At 41.0% G+C, this 26029-nt stretch overlaps 1 protein-coding gene across 1 annotated transcript in view; it reads left to right on the plus strand.

Annotated features, from left to right (window-relative positions):
• JADE2 (jade family PHD finger 2) overlaps positions 1 to 17433 on the plus strand; it is an 829642-nt gene extending 812209 nt beyond the window's left edge. The window contains exons 11-12 of the mRNA XM_082255681.1: positions 9169 to 9297; positions 15253 to 17433. Of these exons, the coding sequence (XP_082111807.1) occupies positions 9169 to 9297; positions 15253 to 16118 (995 nt within the window). The 3' untranslated portion in view covers positions 16119 to 17433. The remainder of the gene's footprint in view (positions 1 to 9168; positions 9298 to 15252) is intronic.
• Positions 17434 to 26029: the final 8596 nt, after the last annotated feature.

Consider the following 26029-nt stretch of genomic DNA (forward strand, 5'->3'; position numbering starts at 1 on the left):
CAAGAACATTACTTACCTCAGACCCTTTGTTGCATTATTTTGTTGCCCTCCTGTGTTTGAAGCTATGTTTTCTAACTTACATCTGAGGTTATGTTTATTGATTAGATGTTATGTTGAACTCACTTGCCTTCCTACCATTACCATGTCTTACACCTGATTGTACAGTTCTCACTAACCTTGTGCATTACCCAAATGGAGTTTATTAAAATGAATAAGAAGTATACTCACAAACATAAAAATGTAAAAAGCATATCAATCCACAATGGACCCAAAGTGACCAGGTCATCAGGGCAGTGTCCAGCACGCTGGAGTACCTTCGAAATGGCTTTTTGCTCTTTACACAGTTTTCCTATGGGGTTTCCCCTGACCCCAGGAGGGCAGACAAATCTGTGCTTACACCTGGAGATCTAGAGACCCACCGTGGCCACATCTGTGTGGAGCACAGGAGATTTTGTCCATTTGTACAGTTCCCACTCCTGGAGCTCACTCTGGATGGGGACATCAGACCCGGCGGTCAAGGGGGCGTGCTCTTCTCTGCTGAGGTGTTGATCCTCTCGAGGTCCCCTACGGGGCTCCAGTTTTTCCCCGCTCTCCCCTCTCTGTGCCCGCATTGCACAGTTGTACCCCGCGTGCATGCTGGGTGGTGGGGCAACTGGGGGTGGTGGGAGGCCGGCTGGGGATGTATGGATGTCTTTCCTGAGTTGTTGGGGGGTGTCCGCCTATCTGAGGGGGGTCCCCTGGGGGGGAGATGGGGAGCTGGATCTTCATTGGCTCTGACACCACGGCACGCTTCCTGACTGGCTGTTGCTGCGCAGTGGCAGATTTGGTGAGCTGGCAGTGACTGTACCCTCTTCTAAGGCCGGTTCTGATGTGCCCCGGGTGCTCCAGATGTCGGGACCGATCTGACGGCTAACGGGACCCTGGAAATTTCAGTGGCCTACGTCTGGATTATCTGGGGGACGGGAAACCCCATGTCATGTTTTGTCGGCACGGGCATTCTTGTAGTGTTTGTTTTATTATACTATGGATGCTCTGCTATCTTATATGTTGCTAATGCTCATGCTCTTGTTATATTGAAATACCTGTTGCTGCTTGTTCTGCCTTTTTCTGTCTTTATTGAGGAGCTCTGGCACGGAGCTCTGCTCTTGAGCTATCTCCAACCTTTTACCCTCATAGGCCTGCACTCACCTGAGCCTGGTAGGTTCAGTAGTGAGTGCCTTGCTTTGGTTTATTAGACTACTCCTACTTTTCCTTCTCTATCCTATTCCTTTTCCTTTCACACCTCATTCTGTCTTGCTTTTTCCTCTCTATACCCCCTTCTCTCCCCTGCCCCCTCCCCCCCTCCTTTTTTTTTTTCCCTCCCCTTTATCTCTCCCACAGGGCAAGATGAATGCGGTAAATGTCACCTCCATGAATGCCAAAGGTATTAATGTCCCTGAGCAATGGAGGATGCTCCTTAATGACCTTAGGCGCTTCCGTACTGACATGGCATTTGTTCAAGAAACTCACTTTAAAACAGGATAGTTCTCCAGAATAGATTCTTCCCATATGCATACAATGCTTCCAACCAGGACGCTAAATCTAGAGGGGTCTCTATACTGCTCTCCAATAAGATACCTTGGTCCTTGTTTGACAAATGCTCAGACCCAAGAGCCCGATACCTATTCCTCAAGGGCAACTTTGGCAGCACTAAAGTGACGCTAGCTACCATATATGCACCAAATGCACATCAAGACTCCTTTCTTTGTAAGACACTCCCAAAACTCATGGAATTTTCAGAAGGCAGTTTGATACTCGGGGGGGGGGGGGGGTTGGGTTGGAATGTAACATATCTCTTGAACCCACCTTGGACCTCTTTGGGGCCCTCCTCGGTTCCTCTTGGTACCAGAAAATGCATCTTCTGAATGCTACATGAGTTTCAACTGGTCGATGCTTGCATCTTCCATGTGAGAGAATGGGACTATACTTTTTTCTCGCCTCCACACCAGCTGTACTCCCGCATAGATCTCTTCTTGGTCCCACACCGACTCCTTTCTTCCATACTAGACGTCTCTATCAGAAATATTACTTGGTCAGACCATGCACCGATCACGTTACGCCTGTCATTAGGAGGCTCGACCCAGTGGAGGTGGCGCCTTAAAGAGAGTTTGTTACAGACTCCTGAGGTTCTAGCAGATGTCACCAAAGAACCTAAAGACTACTTTCATACAAATAACACCCCTGACAGTAACCCAGGAATTGTCTGGGAGGCCCACAAGGCGGTTATCCGCGGCATACTAATCAAACATGGTTCCAGCATCAAGAGAGAAAGAGAAGCTCAACTAACAAAGCTACTATCTGACATACAGGACCTTGAACAACAACACAAACGATCGACCAACCCCCCTTTAGGACGCGTACCATATCCAATGATACGCCTCAGGGCTGCCCTCTGTCACCCCTGTTATTTGCTTTATCCCTAGAGCCCTTCCTAAACATACTTTCAAACCCAGATATTTCTGGCCTACGCATAGGAGAACATACTCAGCATACGCAGACGACCTACTCTTTTCTATAACAAACCCACATATCTCCTTACCGAACCTTGTAAAAGAGTTTGATTGATACTGTATTGTTTCCAATCTAAAAATAAAATTTTCCAAATCGGAAGCCATGGGAGTAGCCATTCCCCCCTTGTTGTGCTCGACCCTCCAACTTTATATCCACTTTAAATGGACATCCACTGCACTAAAATTCTTAGGAACACTCATTTCACCAAACCCAGCAGATGTCTTTAATCTTAACTTCCCGCCCCTACTAAGCATAGTCCATGCCCTCCTAGACAAATGGAAATCGGGCCTGCATTCTTGGTTTGGCCGCTGCAACATCATTAAGATGAGTATCCTTCCAAAGTTCCTATATCTCTTTCAATCGTTGCCTGTCTCCATCCCCTCAACCTTCTTCAGACAAACGAACGCTCTCTTCACCAAGTATATTTGGGCCAATAAGCGCCCCAGACTCTGTAGTCGACGCTACCCAAATGCCATGGTGGCGTAGCCATCCCAGATACTCTCAAATACTATCAAGCGACCCATCTGGGAAGATTGGTCGACTGGTGCAGACACGGGAAACTTAAATTGTGGACGTCAATTGAACAACATTGTAGCCCTGTACCTTTGATTAGGGTGCCCTGGTGCTTTAGGACCCTTGCAACCTCCCTCAAGTTACAGCCTATCATAGGCCCTACCCTCCATATCTGCTCCAAAATGTGCCAAAAATCAGAATTTTCCTCCCTTTACTCTCCACGTTTCCCTTTATTAGGGAACCCTGACTTCCCTCCTGGCAATGAAGCGGGTGCATTTTGTAACCTTCTGGAGTGGGACTGCTTTCAAGCTTCCCACTTCTTGGGCTCAAAATCTTGGCCTTTGATTCCTATTCTGACTAACCCACTTGGACAGTATCCATTGAATTCATGGCAAGCGCTTCAACTTCGACATTACCTTAAATCCTTAGGCCCTCCATCACCTTCCTGCCGTCCACAGATGATATTCAAAGAATATTGCTCCGACAGTGACCCCCTTCCTCGCACACTATCCAAAATGTATGCTCTACTCACAGCCCCCACCTGTTAATTTTATGATGCCGGGTGTAACTAAATGGTAAAGGGGACTTGTTAGAACCTTCATGACCACACAACGACAAAATATTACTCATCTCGCCCTAAAGTCATCCATCTGTACTGGCATGCAAGAAACAAATTACAAGCTACTGACACACGTACTACACCCCGATGGTCCTCTGCAAATACTTTCTGGAAATTTCAGATCACGGCTGGAGGAACCATCCTCCATATTTTTTGGAGCTGTCCCAAACTCAAAAGATATTGGACGGAGGTACGACGGATCACACAGAAATTTACTGACTTCCCGATCGTGCTGGACCCTGCCTTCTTTTTGCTACACTGCATGCAAATTAAACAATACACGAAATCAGGTCTACGCCTCCTGATTATTGCTGCCAAAACCTGTATCAGTCTCTGCTGGAAGAGTACTAGCCCTCCCTCCACTGCCATGTGGTTTAACAGAGTCAGGAACATTAACGCCTTGGAAGACTTGGTACTAACAGCACAGAATAGAAGGGAACAATATACCAAAACTTGGTCATATTGGAACATGTTTTTTTACTCAGATGAGGGTAAAACCCTATCGGGAGATCAACCTGGAGATTGAGACCCCGACTCCCTTAACCACTTCAATACAGGTCACTTTCACCCCCTGCCCAGACCAATTTTAAGATTTCAGTGCTGTTACACTTTCAATGATAATTACTCAGTCATGTAACGCTGTACCCAATTATTTTTTTCACACAAATAGAGCTTTCTTTTGGTGATATTTATTCACCCCTGGGCTTTTTATTTTTTTGCAATATAAATGAAAAAAGAGCAACATTTTTGGAAAAAAAAAACATTTTGTTTTAGTTTTTATTATAAAATTTTGCAAATAAGGGCTCTTTCACACCGGCGGTCCGATCAGATCCGCCTGTCAGTTTTTTAGGCGGATCTGATCGGATACCCCATTCAGCCCTATGGAGCAGCGGATGTCAGCGGTGACATGTCCGCTGACACCCGCTGCCATCCGCATCCGATCCTGTCCGTGAAATCCGGACGGATGGAAACCCTATTTTCCATCCGTCCTGGGGATCGGATGGGAGCGGACAGGCGGTCCGTTCTCATCCGATTCCCCATAGAGGGCAGCGGGGGCTGTGACACCTACCTCCCTCTCGGCACTGCAAGCGGAGACGGAGCTGTCATCCGCCGGCTCAGCGGAGATCGCGGATCGATCCCCGCTGAGCAGCACGGATCCGCCTACGGAGGCGGACCGTGTGAAAGAGCCCTAAGTCATTTGTTTTTAATAAATTTGGGCCAAAATTTATACTTCTACATATCTTTGGTAAAAAATAACCTAAATCAGTGGATATTATTTAGTCTGTGTGAAAGTTATGGAGTCTACAAGCTATGGTGCCAATCATTGAAAATTGATCACACCTGATGTACCAATCTCATTTCTTGGGGCCCTGAAATGTCAGGACAGTACAAATACCCCCCAAATGACCCCTTTTTGGAAAGTAACCATTCCAGGGTATTTAGTAAGAGGCATGAAGAGTTTTTGAAGTTGTAATTTTTTCCCACAATTCTTGGGAAAATTAAGAAATACATTTTTTTTTTTACACACAATTGTTATAATAACAAGTTATTTCTCACACACAGTATATGCAAACTTGCATTTACACCCCAAAATGCATTCTGCTACTCCTCCTGAGTATGGCAATGCCACATGTGTGAGACTGTTACACAGCCTGGCCACATACAGAGGTCCAACATGCAAGGAGCACCGTCAGGTGTTTTAGGAGCAAAAATTACACATTTAATTTCCAAACAACCTAACACAATTTTGAAGGCCCTGGTGCACCAGAACAATGGAATTACCCACAAAATGACCCCATTTTGGAAAGCAAACACCTCAATGTATATTCTATGAGACATTGAGTCTTTTGAACATGTCATTTTTTTTCCACAAGTTTTTTGAAAATGTGAAAAGAAAATGAAAACTTTTTTTTTTTTTACACAAAGTTGTCTATTCATAAGATATTTCTAACACATAGCATGTACATAGCAAAAATGACACTCCAAAATACATTCTGCTACTCCTCCGGAGTATGGCGATACCACGTGTGACACTTTTACACAGCCTGGCCACATACAGACGCCCGACATCCAAGTAGAACCTTCAGGCATTCTAGGAGCATAAATTACACATCTAATTTCATTACAACCTAACAGACTTTTGAAGGCCCTGGAGCATCGGGACAATGGAAACACCCACAAAATGACTCCATTTATAAAAGCAAACACCCCAACACATAATCTATGAGGCATGGGCTGCAGATAGGTACTTGGGTACACTGATCGGCTTCAGAAAGGTACTCGGGTACTCTGATGAGCTGCAGAGAGGTACTTGGGTACTCTGATGGGTTGGAGTTAGGTACTCGGGTACTCTGATATAGGTACTCAGGTACTCTGATGGACTGCAGATAGGTACTTGGGCACTCTGATCTGGAGACAGGTACTCTGGTACTCTGATGACAGGTACTTTGGTACCCTGGTGACGGGTACTCTGATGGGCTGGTGACAGGTACGCCGGAACTCTGGCTGGTGACAGGTACTTGGGTACTCTGATGACAGATACACAGGTACTCTGATGGGCTGGTGACAGGTTCTTGGGTACTCTGATGGGCTGGTGACAGGTGCTTGGGTACTCTGATGGGCTGGTGATGAGTACTCGGGTACTCTGATGGGCTGGTGACAGGTACTCGGGTACTCTTGATGGGCTGGTGACGAGTACTCAGGTACTTCGATGACAAGTACTCGGGTACTACGATGACAGGAATTCTGATCATAGGTACTTGGGTACTCAGATGACAGGTACTTGGGTACTCTGACAGGTACTCGGGTTCTCTGATGGGCTGGTGACAGGTACTCTGGGACTCTGAGGGGTTGTGACAGGTACTCTGGGACTCTGATGGGCTGGTGACAGGTACTTTGATGGGCTGGTGACCGGTACTTTGATGGGCTGGTGACAGGTTCTCTTTATTGGTGGGCAATAAGTGTGTTTAAATGTGCACTGTAAGCTGTATCCGCAATCTCCACCTCACACAGGATCGGTGTGTGAGGAGGAAAGCCCGTTAACAGCTAGTTGCCGCGGCTTGTTTTCATTCTGTGACTGGCTGTGATTGGACACAGCCGGTCACGTGGTAAAGAGCTAATTTGATTGGCTCTTTACCCTGATAAGGGATGGGCTTTCTCCAAGGGGCAAGCCTCGTCCCCGATCGCTGCGCGCCCCTCGGTGGCACGCATGAGCGGCATGCACAGAGAACCTCTCATGTGACCGGCTGTGATTGGATACAGCCAGTCACTTGGTAAAGAGCCAAATTTTATTGGCTCTTTACACTGATCAGACATGGGCTGTGTCCGAGTGACATGCCTCAACCCCAATCGCCGCGCTGCGCGCCCCCGGGGGTGGCAAAGAACTGGCAGACATCATATGACACCCTCCCAGAGGGACAGAGTGTTCCTGCCTGCGTCAGATTACTTTGCGCCGGTAGGGAACTGGTTAACGTGGCACACATAGCACCCATAGCCCAAATAGCCCTTCACTTCCCTCCCCCCTTTTTTTTCTCACATAGAGCTTTCTTTTGGTGGTATTTAATCACCACATTTTTTTTTTTTACGTTTTTTGCCTAATGTAATAATAACACGTACATTTAAAAAAAAAAAAAAAATAGTATTTCTTCTGTTCTGCTCTGTAATTTTGCAAATAAATAATCAATCTTCATAAATTTAGGCCAAAATGTATACTGCTACTTTTTTTGGTGAAAATAGCCCGAATCAGTGTTTATTATTTAGTCTGTAGAAAAGTTATAAAGACCACAAACTATGGTATACATACAGTATCTGAAAATCAATCAATCCTGATGTGCTGACTTATTTCTTGAGGCCATGACATTACAATTATCCAGCAAATTACCCCTTTTTAGAAAGTAGACAATCTGAGGTATTTTTTAAGAGGCATGGCAAGTTTATTTGAAGTTGTAATTATTTGTCACAATTTTTTGGGAAATAAATTAAAATTTCACACAATTTTTCTTTTTTTACATACAGTCACCAGTGCAGTACAGCTACATCATATGACTGGTGTGGCAGTGATCAGGAAAACTGACAGGTGACAGTATGTAAAAAAAAAAAAAATGTATGCATGCATGTATAGCTCTTTGTGTGTTCTGAAAAAATTTGCAAGCAGGAAGGTAAGAAGCTTGAAAATGTTAAAGTGCAACTATGGGCAAAGTGAAATTACATATATGATACAACCTATAGCATTAGTACAGCAGTTTTTGCCTCCCCATAACACACCTTTATTACATGCTTATCCTGCCATCAAATCCATAATTTGTCAGCCTCCTTTAAAGCAATAGTATGCTCAATGCTTTTACTTTTACCTACAGGTAAGCCTATAATAAGGCTTACCTGTAGGTACAATTAATATTTCCTAAACCTGCACGGTTTAGGAGATATTTGCCCTGCATGCAGCCGCTGACACTACCGGCGAATGCGCTCTGAAGGTCCTTTAGAGTTCCTTGCCGGCTACTTGCCGTCATCGCGGCTCCGGCCACTCACAGCTCCGGAGCCGCCAAACCCGGAAGAGACGCAGAGGGAGCATGACAGCTCCCACAGCGGTATCCGGGCGTCCATGTCCGGGCTTCGTTTTAAATGTAAGTATTTCATAATGAGCTAGTATGCGATGCATACTAGCTCAATATGCCTTTGTCTTGCAGGGTTTGTTTTTTTTTGTTTTTTTTGGCAGTATACAACCGCTTTAAAATAACAAAGTTGTCTTGCAAAAGTGACAGTCATAGGGGTTGAGTCAAACCGTTAATACTTTTGCAGCACCTCTACCTCTGACATTGCAGCAAACTTGTGTGTACCCTGTGTTTTCCATCGGTGGCCGTTTAGATGCCCCTTCATGTCATCAGGTTAGAGTTAACCATGAATAATAGGTCTAAAATTATTGCTCTCATTTCGGCATTCACTGTGATAATATAATCTGTGTAGCACAATAGACATGTTCATGCGTAGGCACCCTTGACGTGTACATGATTTTTTAGTGATTTTCTAAAAGATCCCTGGTGTCTCACATGTCCTCCAGTGAAACAAATTCAGTGCAGAGTGTACAGCATTAGTTTCTTCCCCAACTATACTGACTGGGGAAAGTGACACGGGGACCCGGAAGTAACATTTTTTACACATTGCTTCCAGCCAGTAACAGGAATGCACTTCAAGTGATAAAGGCAACTCCTGCACTTTAAGTGATACAGATAACTATACAGTGGGGATCGAAGTTGGATAGACCTTCAGCTCTAGGCAACTTCAAGCTTCTTTATCTAACAGATCTATCTTCAGCTGCATTATGGTAGGCAAAAAGTGCATTTAGCTTTCAAAGTGCAAAGTGGATCTATACATTTACTTTTTAACCTATCTATGCTTAGTGGCATTTTGCATATGCTAGCCAGTTATTGAATAATTGTGCATGTAATTTTTTTTTTTTTTTTTTTTAAACTAACCGTCTATTTTAACAGAAAAAGCAAAGAAGAAAACAAAAGGGAAAAAAGCTGATCCCAAAAGAAAAAGTAGAGATGGTCTCAGGGGAAGTCCGGAGAAAAAGGAAAGAACAAGAAGAGGAAGTGGTTCTGTTTTAGGACAACTGGGTAAATATAGTTTTGTGAAATAAAAAAAAATGTTATTGAAACTAGAAGGAAATGTTATAGTTGTACAATGAAGAAAATATTTATATCATCTCCTGCAGCGTTTGTAGGTTTGCCCACTTACAAAGAAATGAAGGGTCTATAACTTTTATCAAAGATGTATTTTAAATGATGCTGACAGACTTTTGACCAAAAATCCAGAAAAAACACATAGTTACATAGTTAGTCAGGTTGAATCAGGTTGAAAAAAGAGACAAGTCCATCCGGTTCAACCATAAAAAAAAAAAAAACAGTATTGCAAACCCTACCATACAATCCCATATACATAAACCTATACCCACTGTTGATCAAGAGGAAGGTGAAAATAAACCCCAGCAAAGCATAATCCAATTTGCTACAGCAGGGGAAGAAAATTCCTTCCTGATCCCCCGAGACGCAATCGGATATTCCCTGGATCAACTTTACCTAAAAAAAATGTTAGTACCCATTTATATTATGTACACCCAGGAAAGAATCCAGGCCTTTTTTAAAGCAATCTAGTGAGCTAGCCAGAACCACCTCTGGAGGGAGTCTATTCCACATTTTCACAGCTCTTATGGTGAAGAAACCTTTCCGTATTTGGAGACTAAATCTGTTTTCCTCTAGACGTAAAGAGTGCCCCCTTGTCCTCTGTGTTGACCTTAAAGTGAACAACTCAAACCCAAGTTCACTATATGGACCCCTTATGTATTTATACATGTTGATCATATCCCCCCTTATGTATTTATACATGTTGATCATATCCCCCCTTAATCTCCTCTTTCAAGAGAGAATAAATTCAGTTCCTCTAATCTTTTCTCATAGCTGAGGTCCTCCATGCCTCTTATCAGTTTGGTTGCCCTTTTCTGCACTTTCTCCAGTTCCCCAATATCCTTTTTAAGAACTGGTGCCCAAAACTGAACTGCATATTCCAGATGAGGTCTTACTAATGATTTGTACAGGGGCAAAATTATATCTCACTCTGGAGTCCATGCCTCTGTTAATACAAGAAAGGACTTTGCTTGCTTTGGAAACAGCAGCTTGGCATTGCATGCTATTATTAAGCTTATGATCTACCAGAACACCCAGATCCTTCTCCGCTATGAATTCCCCCAGTTCTACTCCACCTAGTATGTATGATGCATGCATATTCTTAGCCCCCAAGTGCATAACTTTACATTTATCAACATTAAACCTCATTTGCCACATAGTTGCCCAATGAAACAGTGCATTGAGGTCAGATTGTAAGTTGGAGACATCCTGTAAAGAAGTTATTCCACTGCAAAGCTTGGTGTCATCTGCAAAGACTGAAATGGTACTTTTAATCACAGACCCTATATCATTGATAAAGATATTAAAAAGTAAGGGTCCTAACACTGAACCTTGGGGTACACCACTGATAACTTTAGACCATTCAGAGTAAGAATCATTAACCACTACTCTCTGAATTCTGTCTTTTAGCCAGTTTTCTATCCAATTACAAACCAATCTTTCCAAGCCTGTAGACTTTACCTTACACATTAGCCGTGTGTGGGGAACTGTGTCAAACGCTTTTGCAAAAACCAAGTATGCCACATCCAAAGCAACCCCACAGCCATGATATAAATGTTATAAATGGAGTTGCAGTTCATTGAGTAAAATAAGTATTTGATCTACCAACCAACAATAATTATGGCTCCCACAGCCTGGCTACAGTATGTTCTCAAGTGGTACACAGATTAGCCCTGTCAATTCAAGAAGGTGTTTTTAACAACAATTCGTTATGTGTATAAAAGACACCTGTCAACAGGATCTCTTTCTTCCATTCAAATCTCACTATCATGGGCAAGACCATAGATCTTTCAAAGGATGTCAGGGACAAGATTGTAGACCTGCACAAGGCTGGAATGGGCTACAAGACCATCAGCAAAAAGCTTGGTGAGAAGGAACCAACTGTTAGAGCAATTATTTGCAAATGGAAGAAATACAAATTAACCATCAATCACCCTCAGTCTGGAGCTCCATGCAAGATATCACCTTATGGGGTAAGGATGATAATGAGAAAAGTGAGGGATCAGCCCAGAGCTACACGGAAGGAGCTTCTGAATGATCTCAAGGCAGTTAGGACCACAGTCACCAAACAAAAAATTGGTAACACAATACGCTGACAGGGATTGAAATCCTGCAGCGTCCGCAAGGTCCCCCTCCTCAAGAAGGCGCATGTACAGGCCCTTCTGAAGTTTGCCAATGAACATCTAAGTGATTCAGAGAAGTATTGGAAGAAAGAGCTGTGTTTAGATGAGACCAAAATTGAGCTCTTTGGCATTAAAGTGATTGTAAAGTCTGGTGTTTTTTTTCCCTATTAAAATAACAAACATGTCATACTTACCTGCTCTTTGTGATGGTTTTGCACAGAGCAGCCCAGATCCCCCTTTTTTTGGGTCCCTACCTGAAGCTCCTGGCCCCTTCTCCTGTCAAGTGCCCCCACAGCAAGCAGCTTGCTATGGGGGCACCCGAGCCGAGCTGCAGCTCCGTGTATCCATTCAGACATGGAGCCATGGTTTGGCCCCTCCCCTCTTTTTTCTCATTGGCTTACTAACTAACATTGATTGACAACAGCGAGCACCAATGGCGTGTCTCAGCCAATCAGGAGGGAGAGTCCCAGAGGACCAAGGTATTAGTGGACATTGCTGGATCGAGAGAGGGCTCAGGTAAGTATGAGGGGGACTGCTGCACACATATTGCTTTTTATCTTAATGCATAGAATGCATTAAGATAAACAACCTTCTGACTTTACAACCACATTAACTCGACTCGCCGTGTTTGCAGGAAGAAAAATGCTGACTATGACCCTAAGAACATCATCCCTACAGTCAAGCACGGGGTGAAAACATTATACTTTGGGGCTGTTTCTCTGCTAAAGATACAGTCCAACTTTTCCATATTGAGGGGCAAATGGACGGGGCCATGTATTTAAAAATCTTGGATGAGTACCTTCTTCCCTCAGCCAGAACACGGAAGATGGGTTATGGATGCGTCTTCCAGCATGACAATGACCTAAAACATATCGCCAAGGAAACACAGGAGTGGCTCCACAAGAAGCACATTAGGTCATGGAGTGGTCGAGCCACTCTCCAGACCTTATTGTTAAAGAAAATGTTTGGAGGGAGCTGAAACTTCGAGTTGCCAAACAACAGCCAAGAAACCAAGTATTTAGAGACGATCTGCAAAGAAGAGTGGCCCAAAATCCCTCCTGAGATGTGTGCAAACCTGGTAACCAACTACAAGAAACGTCTTACATCTGTGTTTGCCAACTAGGGTTTTTTCACCATGTACTAAGTCATATTTTCCTTAGGGATCAAATACTTATTTTATGGATTGAACTGCAGCTCAATTTAGAACATGTTTTTTCTGTATTTTTGGTTGATATTCTGTCTCTTATCATTTAAAATACGTCTATGATAGAAATTGTAGACCCTTCATTTCTTTGCAAGTGAGCAAACCTATAAAATCTGCAGGGGATCAAATAATTATTTTCCCCACTGTATATTTTCTTATGCAAAATTAAAGGGAATTCCCTTTTTCTCTGACTATTCTGAATAGGCAAAGTTACAGTCTCTTTAACCTCCCTGGCGTTCTGATTATGTCAGAATTTTTGTGCTAAAAGCGGTACATTGTTTTGCATAGAAATATGTTGTTTTATATTTTAGGCCTGTAATTCTTAGGAATAAGCTACTTAAATCTGTCCAAACAAGAGTCTAGTAGACATCCCGGTTATGATAAAGTTTGAAACACAAAATCATAAATTGTAATAACCTCACTAGCGGTATTCCCGAGTGTGGCTCGGGGTTAATATAGAGTACCAAAAGCGTTAACCCCAAGCCACACTCAGGATTACCACACAATAAAACTCACCTTCCCCTGCGATCACCCACCGTCCTCCAGTCACCCTCACGCTGTCCTCCCGCTGTGTACTCGGCCAATGCCGGCACCTGCCTTCCAGTTCCCTTCCCTGTGAGCGTTGCGATGCAGGGAGGTGGAACCGGCATCAATTTAAAAAATGTAAATAAACCAAATTACATGATACAAAGTTGTTATCCTAACCGATTACACTGCGTCATGCCATTTCACCACAGGATTTCACCTGGTGGCTTTTCCAGTGTCCTATCTGTGCTTTTCCAGTTCTTCGTGCCTGGAAATTTGAGAACGACCATGATGTCCAAAAAACGTTCTTTTTGTGCAAAAGCGCTTTTAGACTAACTGATTTTCCCTCATAATGAAATATCTCCACTTTGAAAATAATGAAGAATTTGATGAAACTACTCATCCTGCACCAAAACTAGAAAAAAATTGGGAAGTATACCAAATGATTCTTCAGAATTTCCAAGGGCGCTATGTGCCAGAAAGAGACATCAGAATCGTCGCTGTCGTCACTTTCCGTACCTGATAAAGATTTTTCCCACTAATCGCTATCGCTCATTTCTTCAAGTAACTCCTTTAACTGTCGCTGTTTTCCAGTTAGTCTAAAAGCCCTTTTGCGCAAAAAGAACACTTTTTGGATGCAATGGTCATTTTAAATTTTTCAGGCACAAAGAACTGGAAAAGCACAGGCAGGGCACTGGAAAAGCCAGCAGGTGAAATCCTGTGGTGAAATGGCATGATACAGTGTAATCCGTTAGGATAACAACTTTGTATGATGTCATTTTTTTTAGCTACATTTTTTAAATTGCCGCCAGTTCCACCACCCTGCGTCGCGATGCTCCCAAGGAAGGGAACCGGAAGACAAGTGCCGGCATCGGCCGAGCACACAGTGGGAGAATGGCTGGAGGACGGCAGGGGGATCGCAGGGGAAGGTGAGCTTTATTGTGGGGTAATCCTGAGTGTGGCTCGGGGTTACCGCTTTTGGTACTCTATATTAACCCCGAGCCACACTCTGGAATACCGCTAAGGAGGTTAACCGCCTGCTGTATAGACAAATGACGGCAGAGTGGGCGGCTCTTGTTCTGGGAAAACGTCATATGACTGCGCCCAGTTTAGCCGTGATCGCGCGCGCTGTGTCCCTGGGTCACGGCACAACCTCAGTCTTGGTAAAGAGCCACAGCTCTCTGCCCATGTGATCGGCTGTGTTCAACCACAGCTGATCACATGTAAACAAAGAGATGCCGTTTATAGGCTCCCCTCGCCTCACACTGACAGAGGGTGAGGGGAGGAGAGCCGATCAGCGACATCTCCTCACAGGGGAGATGTGTATAGGTAATCAGGGCACTGATTATCAGTGTCCTGATTACAATGCAGTGCCTATCAGTGACACCAGTCTGTGCCAATCAGTGCTGCATATTAGTGCTTCCTTATCAGTGCCACCCCATCAGTGCAGCCTCATTAGTGAAAGAGAAAAATTACTTATTTAAAACATTTTCTAAGAGAAACTAAGAAAAACTTTATTTTTCAAAATGTTTGGTCTTTTTCCATTTTTTTTTTAGGAAAAAAAAAAAAAAACTCAGCCGTGATTAAATACCATCAAAAGAAAGCTCTATTTGTGTGAAGAAAGTGAAGGGAAGGGGGTGAAAGTGCCGGTATTGAGGTGGTTAAACGAAACCTGTCATAACAGAAAAATGGGCGCTGCCATTGCTGAGCGTCTGAACATGCTAGCTTCCATGCTGTCTTGCTGACCTTGCTGCTTGAATACTTTGAGCGACCTACCTGGAACATGTGTGCAGATAATGAGTTTTGACTTTTTGACTAGTTTCTTGTTCTATGTATTTGTTTGAGATCAGTGGTTTAAAAGACATAGAAGCTAGTGGGTCAGCATAACTGCCAGTCAATTAGCATTTTAGAATGAGGTCAACAGCCAAGTATATCTCGCATGACCGTTTTTCAGCACTGAATTTTGCACTGTTGTGTGAAACTGTATTTTAATATTTTAAAATATTTTTTTTATGTGTGGTTTATGTGTCTTTCTAGGTTTGTCATCAACACTCCCTATAGATGGCACATTTTTTAACAGCTGGCTAGCTCAGTCAGTTCAGATCACCACTGAGAACATGACAATGAGCGAGTGGGCCTTAAACAATGGTCACAAAGAGAATGACACTTCTGGTCTTCTCTCAGAAGAACTGTTACAGGATGAAGAGACGCTGTTAAGCATCATGATGGATAACTCGCTCAAATCTCCTTTCAAACAGATTGAGACTGTAAAGAAGGTTAAAAGCAAAACAAGAATGAATGGTAGGAAAAAACTACCAAGAAACAGTCCTGAAACTGTTCATAGGAATCCGCAGGATGACTCAGCCCAATGGAATAATGCAAATTATTTATCAAATGAGACTGAAATACCTCCTGGCTACAACTCCAAATCAAACAAAACTGGCAAAGGAGCTGCCAAGGTACAAGTGGACCACAAAGGCCCTGTTGAGAAAAAGACATTGAGAAAGGGCTCTGTGTTGAAGTCTGATGGTGTACATAGCTTCTCAGATCAGAGTCAAATAAATAACAGTGAAATGACAGTGAAATACACACAACCCCAGTCTGATTCTCTTGTCAAAGTGCCTGAGTCGTTGGGTTGTGCAAAAACTGTTGTGAGGTTTAAGTTACCAAAGGGTGGAAAAGCAAATCTGGAGACAAAGTGTATAGATCCAGAAAGGGCAAATGGACTTCGAGTTAAGGAAATGCCCAAAGAAAACCCCCATTTAGACAATGAAACTGATGGCTACTTTTCAGATGCTGAAATGACCGACTCAGATGAGGAGTCAAGTAAAGCAAGGATGCAACTTAGCCAGTTTGACCCATCAAATGATGATATTGTTCGAATGAGCATTTTGGCATCTTAATTTTCTAGCTGGAAATCAACTGGACAGCTCAATGATGCCTAAATCAAGAGATGACTGCCATTTCCAACACACCTACTCTTTCCAGAAGAGTCTGTAACATGTATTTGTAATATGTCTTACATATAGTCACATATATGTAACACATATGCAGGTTCAGCACTGTTGTCTTTCTCTGCAATTTACACATTATGCCTCACAGACACAGGTTCTACTGTAAATGTTTCATGGTAGATCACAATGCATATGCCATTTAATGCAAGCACATAAATCAAGGACTTGTGCTTGTTACCCCAAAGAAAGCTGTTAAGGATGATGGGATAAAGTTAAATGGGCATTATTTTATGTAAAAGCAGTGATAAAAATACACATTGAAATGTCCTCCCTTCATTAAAAAAGAAAAAATACATAGTAAAATAAGCAAAAGGAAAATAAAGCACAAAATAATTGCTTATTTGAAGAAAGCACTTATAAGTAGGGAAAGGCAACTCATGCTGTTTAAAAGTTTAATCTTTGTTCTTCTCCAACTCATTCTCTTCCGTCCGGGACTTTTTTGTTGGCCAAAAGCAGACGTATACATAGCAGAAGTGTGTGGCACTATGAGCCAAGCAAGGCTCTTCTTATCAATACATCTGCTACGTCTGTTAATGGAATGTGCAAACATCTATTGGAAAACAATTATGGTTAAACCCATTAAAAGCTAGTTGGATTTACTTGCTCAGGTGGATAAACTAGGCTTCACCCCTGTGGTTTAGCCAAGAGGGGACAACTTAGGTAGTTGTTTTTGTAACAAGACATTTTAAACCACCCATTCATCAATAATAAGGGATTTTCCGTTCCATCAGCACTCGTGATTGAGTTACAATTATTTTCTAATGCGTGTTTCATTCCTTTGTAACAGCGCTATGAAGATATTTACAACTGTAAATGCCATATTGTGAGAATGGGCTGCCTCCAACACTTGTTGGTGATCTATATTGTTCAAGTACCAATACACCTAAAAATATGGCCGATTTGGCATCATGAAAGATGTATCTCAACTAAAGTGACAACATTACCGATTTCCTGGCATAACATGTTTGGTTATACAAGAGAATGCTTTCATCCTGTTTTGTCAACAGAGATGATAACAAAAAATATCAGGATTATCTTTTTAGTGCAGGGGTTCCAAATGGAAAATGTGTATATAAATGCACTTTTGTGGATTATCCACAGTCTTTTGTTTAAAGAGGATCATTACGACAACCACACATAGATAGCATGGCATTTAATATCAAGAGAACAGGAAAAAAAGACAGTTAAACATTTTGCAGATCACTTGTTAGTGACCTGCTTATAACAATGCACTGGTACTCTAAGGAAATTATGCAAAGATCTGGTAACTAATCCATGTGCTGACTTCAGTGGGACAGAATAGGTTCCTCCAAAATTTCCAATGACACATTTTTGTCGGAAACTCTCCTAATAAGGGTGGATACTGACTTTGAATTGCACTGTACATAACCTGCGGCATCTTGATCTTTTCCACAATAATGACTGTCAACAGCGCTTCCTAGTTACTTCAAGGAACATAAGAGTTCCTACTCCGGGTACAGCTAAGCCCTTCTATCAGTCTAGGAGACTGGCCATACACATAGTGATTGAGCTACTGAGCCAGACCTGAGAGACAGATGGCCTGATCTTCAAAGCTTTTGGCCATGCATATATGGCCCAATCTGTTAATTCCAGGCAACAGAACAGGTTGTGCAATGACCCTATATATGTGCAGATGCAGTTTCTGTGCTATGCGTATCACATATATTTTTTTGATCAGGTGGGGGAGTTGTGGTCTCCCCTTAACAGTGGCCAGTTTTTCATGAAATTAGATTGAAAAATAAGTTGTTTGGCCAATAATCCTACATATGGGTAGCTAAAGTTATGTTCCACACTGTTCACATACTCAATAAAATACTATCAGTGTGCTGTATTTATTTAGGAGATAATGGACCCCTTTTTGCTAACATACAACAACATCTTTGTACCAAACAATGAAGCTGAGAGCTAATACAGCGCTTCCAATTTTGAGAACCCTTTCTAATGATGTCCATTCAGGGTCATGTCATTACAGGTGAAGTGTCCTAACTCATTTCACAGGGCTAGTACCAACTACCAGCTTCAACCATTGTTTCTTGTTGTACCTATGTTGGCTTCAAATTTGTATAGATGTACATGTCTCAGGTCTTTACCTCGTTTGCACTTCAATTTTTTGAGAGATCTGTAAATTTCAAGTCAAGGTTTTTGTGTAGCCAGTTTGTGTTCTGAAAATTTGATGAAAATGTAAAAATGATCACTCATTTATAGCGTAATAATAATAATGTTTAATTTAGCGTGTGTGACATGGTTTAAAATCCTTCCATATGAGAATGGAGTCCTTTTGCCTTCGCTAACATGTATAGGTGAACTCAGTTGTCAGAAGGCCCATGATGCTTTGATGCAGCAAAAACCTACTGTTGCCAATAATGGCACAAAAAAACTATTTTCTTTGTTTTACAGGGACATAACAGAAACTGAGCACTGTTGACATTTGAGACGATCAGCACATTAGCCAACACACAGTGATATGAGTCCCTTTAAGCCTTAAAAAAATGCTTTGTGCTTCTGTCAGTGAAATCGTGCATGCGTCAAAACATTTCACTTTATCTTACAGCATTCTTTAAATATGTATTTGATATTTTGCAGTTTGTGTGACCCCAGGGTGAGCTCAGGGAAAACCACAGGTCAAATAATTGAAAAAAAAAAGCAAAAACACAAACACGGGGCATTTCTGCGGCCTACAAACCTGAAGCTTTTCCAGCAAAGCAAAATACACTCCAAGAATACTGTACGTCAGACAAAAACCATTCAGCAGATGCCAAAGAATGCTTGTATATGACTAAAAGTCACAGACAGTTCAGATACGTACTTAAGCAAACTATTGGGGGTAAAAAAAAAAAAAAAACATAAACTGCAGTTGTTTGAAACTTGGATCATATGAGCTCACAACATCCTACAGTAAAAGTAAAAAAAATGTCTGTATACACAGCTTAAAGTCTGCAATGACTGCGCCCCTTCTGTTTTCCATTACAATTCACTTTACATCATCAGTAAAGATTATCTTGTCAAAATGCCTTTCAGGAACAGCCGTACCAGCAGCTTAAAGGGTCACTGTTATATCTTTTTATGCTTCACTCCAGTAGTTTGTTTCATACAACTACACAAAAATAGAAACAAATCGAGGATTATGCTATAAATATGCTCTTTGTTATTTATTAAAGTGTCTGAAGAAAAAAAAACCTCATGCCCATAACAAAGAATGAGATTTTTTTTCTTCCATTTTCATGTGCAGAATGTGAGATTGACACAAAGAATTCTTCAAACACTTTGATAAATAGGGTTGAGTGTTTTGCACGATGTGAAATAATCTTGCTCAGTTACAGCATGTTTCGGATTTGGCTATATTGCCGGTGGGCAAATCAAACTAGATATTTCAGGTTGCTGTTCGTAATTAGCAGAATCCAATCAGTTTGGGTTACAGAGCTCCTACGTTTACTATAGTGGAGCCAATGAAGGGTTTTTGTGTTAAAAATGTTAAATACAGGTTAGGACTAGTTCAACTTTACATGCTTGGTAGAATTTAGATACAATTACTAGCATTGGTTTCATACCAATAAGTAATATGCTGCATTTACTGTTATCGCTTCTGTGTGCTTCAGTTAAACTATGGATACAAAGTTACCCACAAACCATTGCTTCATAACCTGCTTTTAGTGTTATTTGCCTGATCAGTACAAAAAACAAACTGAGAATTTGCTTTAAAGAACAACCAGCTTTCTTTGTGCCCACCTGTTAAACAATGTATTACAAAGGCTTTGTTCTCTAGGTATATAATAACGTTCAACCCAACAAATTGACAAGACACTTATTTTCTAACTGACTGTAATTTTTAGGCAAAGTAAAAAAAAAAAAAAAAAAAAGGAGTATTAGGAGGGAAAACGTATTATGGTAGTGCTTACAAAGTTAGCAAAAGGGGAAAAAAAAACATTCTGGAGATTAAAGTCCACTGAAAACTGATATTTACATTCTGAAATGATGCTTGATGGTTGAATCATTCATAGGCTTTTCAACACATAGTTATCTAACCAAAACTGAAATGTTACAACTATGTGGCCAGAAAAAAAAGAACAAAGTGTTCTTGAATACTTTCTGCTAAAATGTATTCAGTTAGCAAATGAAAAGTATCACATTTACAGTTTTTACAAGTTGATGTTTGTATGAGTGTCTAACATGGCACAGCATTTTGGAGGAAAGCAGTGCTTTAAAATACTTTTTATGTGAAAGAATGCTGCCACCTACACAAATGTTATAATTCACGTATCTTTCTGCACCATCACATCATTATAAATACTGTAGGTATAATTCTAAAAACAAAACCACACTGAAATAATAAATAAACCAGAGCAAATTTTATGTATTTCACACATTTTGTGAAATATTTTATTAATAAAAAAAAAGTTACAAACAAAATAGGAAAACCTCCATATGCGCCATTCTATACCCACCATTGATCCAGAGGAAGGCAAAGAAAAACAATAAAGCATGATCAAATTTACTCTGATTGGGGGGTAAAAATTCTTCCTGATCCCCCAGAAGGCATTTGGTTATTCCCTGGTTCAACCATACCTGGTGTTATTACCTATAAATATTAGTATGCACTTATATTTTAGGATATCTATTTAGGAATGTATCTAGCAATTGTTTAAAACAATCTACTTAAAGTAGAACTAATGGCATTTTTTTTTTGTATAGAGGAAAGAAGGGTTATAACCCCCTGTAAGGTTTATTTTTGCCATCTGTGTCCCATTGGGGAGACTTCCTTTTGCTTCCTGTCCCATAGCCAGACAGGAAGTGAGATAAAATACCTTTAAAGTGAGGGAATCCCTGGTTTTCTACCAGGTTTACCAGAACAAGTTTCTTCATTGCAAGATAACCCTATTATTCCTGTTCTGGGGACAACCCAAAATTTGGGATTTTCTTTTACATTCACTTTTGGTAATAGTGGTAAATAGGACAAATAGAGAGGAAGAATCTCCCTAACAAGGGCACAGACAGCAATACAAACCTTATGGGAGTTTTAACTTTAAGTTATACATAAATGTTTTCAAAGGGTACCATATATTCCAATATTGGTAGAATCTCATACTATAAGAAGTGATTACATCTTATTTCCCAGGAACATCTTCCTATAAGAATGAACAAGCATATAATCAATGATACAATATATGACTTTAAGTGTGTTGCCAGGAAAATCCAAATACTTATAAGAGGTAAATTTATTGTACAACCAATAATAAACCTGGCCATAAATAAAGGACCCAAATACAAACATGTTAATTAAAATGCATATCACAATGTGTATGGACTATTTTGCATCCTATAAAGTCAGTGCATTTCATGTATCTACTGCTTCTTCAAGACTGGGATGCAAGATATCGGTCTTCAATTTAATGCACCTATAGTCCATCTATAAAATAATGATAATATACATCATAGAAACACATAAAATAATTTGGAAATAACATCTAGGAAGTACATTTACACATATGAGGTCTCTCAACAACTCGCTATAAGATAAGATCTATCAATAATGTCCATGGTTTTAAGCTGGATGCACATATGCACACACATGCATTGGAAAAACCAAAGCATTAAAAAAAAGAAACCAAAAAATTGGTAACTCCTGTAAATGGAAGCAATGTGTGGCATCACTGTAGTTAATGACCCAACATGTTTACAACCAGAGGGAGAGATTGACAAGGATTTCAAATAGGGACACGGGTGAGCTCAATTTGCATAAAGTAGTTTATATTTACTTGCTTCTGGCCCAGTGATGATCTGTTTTTTGTTTTTTTTCATGGAGATTTTCTTCTTAGTGGTCAGTCCCTAACTCCAATTTTACATAATATTGGATCAACAGAGGGAGTTATTTTGCATGAAAAAAATGCTGGTCAATGCTCCATTCAGTTTTGGGACATAGGTTGAAGCACATATGATTTCAACTCTTAACAGAACTTTCTGTGAACATTTGCGCATAGGTCCACTATAAAGGGAAAAAATAATGCTTCTTTTATCAAATTATGTTTATTTTGGAGAAACCGTAATAAAAAAAATATGGGATGGACTAATCAATATAAAGTACCCATTGTAAGATACAGATCATGAATACAATAATGACACGGCGTAACAGCCATAAAAGTTGATAAGACATAGGTACAAGTTACCATAAATCTGACTCCTGTTTGCAGTGGTTGCATTCTAGTTATCATTACAAATGACTACTGTTTCCCAGAACCTTCTTTTATATTTTTCCTTAGTTTACCAAGGGAACTGAAAACCCAATGGGTGGTAAGGAAAAAAGGAATAAAGAGAGAGCAAAAAAAAAATGAGGATGGTAAAGATAAGGGGGAAGAAAGTAAGTGAGAGTAGTTGGGTAGGAGAAGGAAGTCCCCACCCCCTCCCCACTTTACATTGCTACAATGTCATGACCAGCAAAAGAAGAGCATTGTCAAACCTACTGTGAGGCTAGTGGTGTTTTCTCTTTTTAAAAGAAATATGGTTTCCAAATCTACCAATACTTCTCCTCCTGAACCTTTATAGTCATACTAAGATTTTCCATTTGGTGGATTTCTGCAATTCTGGCAAGCCAATATGACCTGGTAGGGGTGAACATATTTCTCCATAGTGCCAGAATGCAGGCTTTAGCTGTGATAAGGAAATGCTTCAGTAAGGACTGTTTACATTTTTTGGTTGGATAAGAGAGTATCATGAAGTAGAAATGCTACTGGATTTCTCTCAAGAGACATGCCATAATTGTTTTATTAATTTGTTCAAACACATCCTAAAACTCTCTGGCTTTTGGGCATTCTCAGATGATATGCAGTAAGGTATCTTCAGATTCCAGGCAGCGCCAACATTTATTAGTGACGTGTGGGAGCTTGCGGAGGAGGACCACAGAGGTCTTGTACCACCTAGTGAGGGGGTTTGTAATCCCTTTCTTGATGCTAAAGAATGGTTTTGATGAGTTTGTTTTAAATTCATTTTTTAAATAAGCCAACCTGATTGATGTGATTTGTATGGAGATAAATGTAGTTCTGATTTAAACAAATACACAGTTGCACCAACCCTAACATCAGTTGATATTTTTTTCAACTGATCTTAGGGTTAGTGTACTTGGGTTAATGTACTTGGGCATCTGTTTGAATGAGTACTGCTTTTCTTCCTATTCAAATCAATGAGAATAGAAAAGCAGATCAAAACAACTCAGGAGGTGGTCAAAAGCAGCTCAGAAGAAACTCTAAAGCATCTTAATCCTCAAACGTAAGCTGATTGCAACCGAAAACGTGCATTTGCACATCTAAATGATCCATTAGATTTTTTTTTCAGAGCGTGCCCCATGGCACTGATGTCAGATTTAGCACCATAAAAAACTGTCCTTGATTGGCAAAGTAGCTAAGGTTAGCCTGATAAACCCACTTGCTCATAGATTTTTTTTTTTTAATATTGTCCAGTTTAAAACAAAATAAAAAGATAAATAATTTTACAATTTCAGTGCTTTAGTTTTGAACATAATAATGAAATACATAACACATTATACATGTACTGTAACCAGACCAAAAAAAATAAAAGCGTTGAATGTTTTGTCGGAAAGTTTTACAGACTTTCATGAGTAAAGTAAAGGGAAACATTTTTACAACATAACTTGCTTCTACACAGTATTGCTGGTTGTTCTTTAAAGTAGATTATTATTTGTCTCTCCATTCAGCAAATGAAACAGTATGAAACCACATCAGATGCAGAAAACTATATGAATGTCACAGGGGGAACACTCCTGTCTTTGTTTTTTAAGAAAAAAATAAAATTGATGTGCCATTTGTTAATATAAAGAGAAATATTGAAAATATATTGAAAAGAGCAATTATAAATTATTTTTGGCTTATGTTGCAATATTTATTTTCTTGTATTAGAAATTCCTTTGTAGACGGAAAAGAAAAATTGTATTTTTCATTAATGCAAAGACCTATTTCTCCTTTTTGTACATTTTCCATGTTAGGCGTTCCTTACAGCAATATTATATATGGGAATTGTTCAGTGTTACTGTATATGCATGCAATTTGTGTTGCTTGGACTAGTTTTGTCTGCCATTGTTTTACTCTTCTTTAGAGTTCAGCATTTGCTTTAAGACACATGGGACCACAACCCACTGCTCATGACAAAAAAAATCCTTTGCGTTCTTTCAATGTGATTGCAAAAACAGTTAATAAAGCAATGTTTTATGTGTATGCTAGTGTGGTTTCTGTTGAAATTCCAGACAGGAGGAAAGGCTAGTACCCACTATAAGAAAATCGGGCGAACATTTTCATCCAAAGACTTTTCATATAGTGTGTACACAACTTTCGACAGCCGATTCTGAATTTTCATATTAAAATTCTCGAAGGGACAAACTCCAAAATTTTTCTTGTACGGGAAAAAATGAACGATTTTTGTTTAATGTGTACCCTTTTCATACGATTATTGTACAAGAAAAATCAGAAAAGCAAGACTGCATGACCAGAAATAATAAACAACAAAAAAGCCTTTGTCGTACGAGAATTTTTGTATGAATTTTCGTTCATTGGTCCCCATTTGCTGTGAAACAACGAGGAAAATCGGATGATCGTTCGATTTTCTTATAGTGTTTTCCCCACTTCATTTATAGCTTTGTGGCAACTCCGCTCATTTGATCCTGCTTCCTAGTCTGACTCTAAGGGGTAAACATTTGACTAAGAGTGACAGGCAATGTGATATCTGCCAGTCCTTAAAATGGAAACAAACAGAAAGGCGGAGCAATGTCAGCAATTTTGTACACTTCTTAAGGCCCCTTTCACACAGGCGGACCGTTCAGATCCGCCTGTCCGTTTTTTTGGCGGATCTGAACGGTCCCCCCATGCATTCCTATGGGGCATCGGATGTCAGCGGAGACATGTCCGCTGACATCCGACCCGATCCGTCAAATCTGTACGGATGGAAACCCTATTTTCCATCCGTCCAGCGGATCGGATGAGAACGGACCGACGGTCCGTTCCCATCCGATTTCCCCCATAGAGATGCATGGGGAACTGACAGCTGTGTCTCCGCACACAGCACAGAGACACAGCTGTCCTCCTGCTGCTCAGCGGGGGATCGGCGGCTCGATCCCCCGCTGAGAAAAACGGACGAAGTGTGTGAAAGGAGCCTAAAAATAAAGAAATCCTCCACTTAATGTAAACACAGAATACTCCAGCCTGGTAGAGGGGCAGAGTTGCCAGCTCACAGGGTGCCACAGTATAACAGATACAGATGGGGAGAGCCAGGATCCACACACAGTACAGGAGTGCAGCTTCAGGAAAAGCTGGTAATTGTGAGAAGCTAGAGACGCAATGTTCAGGACCCTCTGGACCAGAGCTGTGGAGCTTCAGAGGAAATGAATACTGATCTGCCTGCAGTCTGGGATTCAGAGAACACAGGCAACACATTTTCGGGCTTTTAGCCCCTTTCTCAGGCCTGATATCAAGCCATGGAGGGGGCCTCATCACCTGTTTTAAACCCCTAAATGCTAAAGTACTGTGCCACAACCATGTTTATCGCATGCTGTTGCAGCACAGGAGGACCCTTTACTTATGTGGGCCGCATTCGGTGGCGGTAGTGCCCACTTAACATGACAGGGGGTTTAATTCCTGCCACATAGAAAAGCATTGTGACTGCAGCATATGTACACCCATGGCCCCTACCTTTTTCAGCTTAAAGGGGAGCAGTTGGAGGGTGGTGGCTCAGCCATCTTTTTATCACCCCAACCACAGTTGTATCAGCCCTTAAGTTGTTCA

The sequence above is a fragment of the Pelophylax lessonae genome, assembly GCF_965119305.1.
Source record: "Pelophylax lessonae genome assembly, chromosome: 4".
In the NCBI taxonomy this organism is placed as follows: Eukaryota; Metazoa; Chordata; class Amphibia; order Anura; family Ranidae; genus Pelophylax; species Pelophylax lessonae.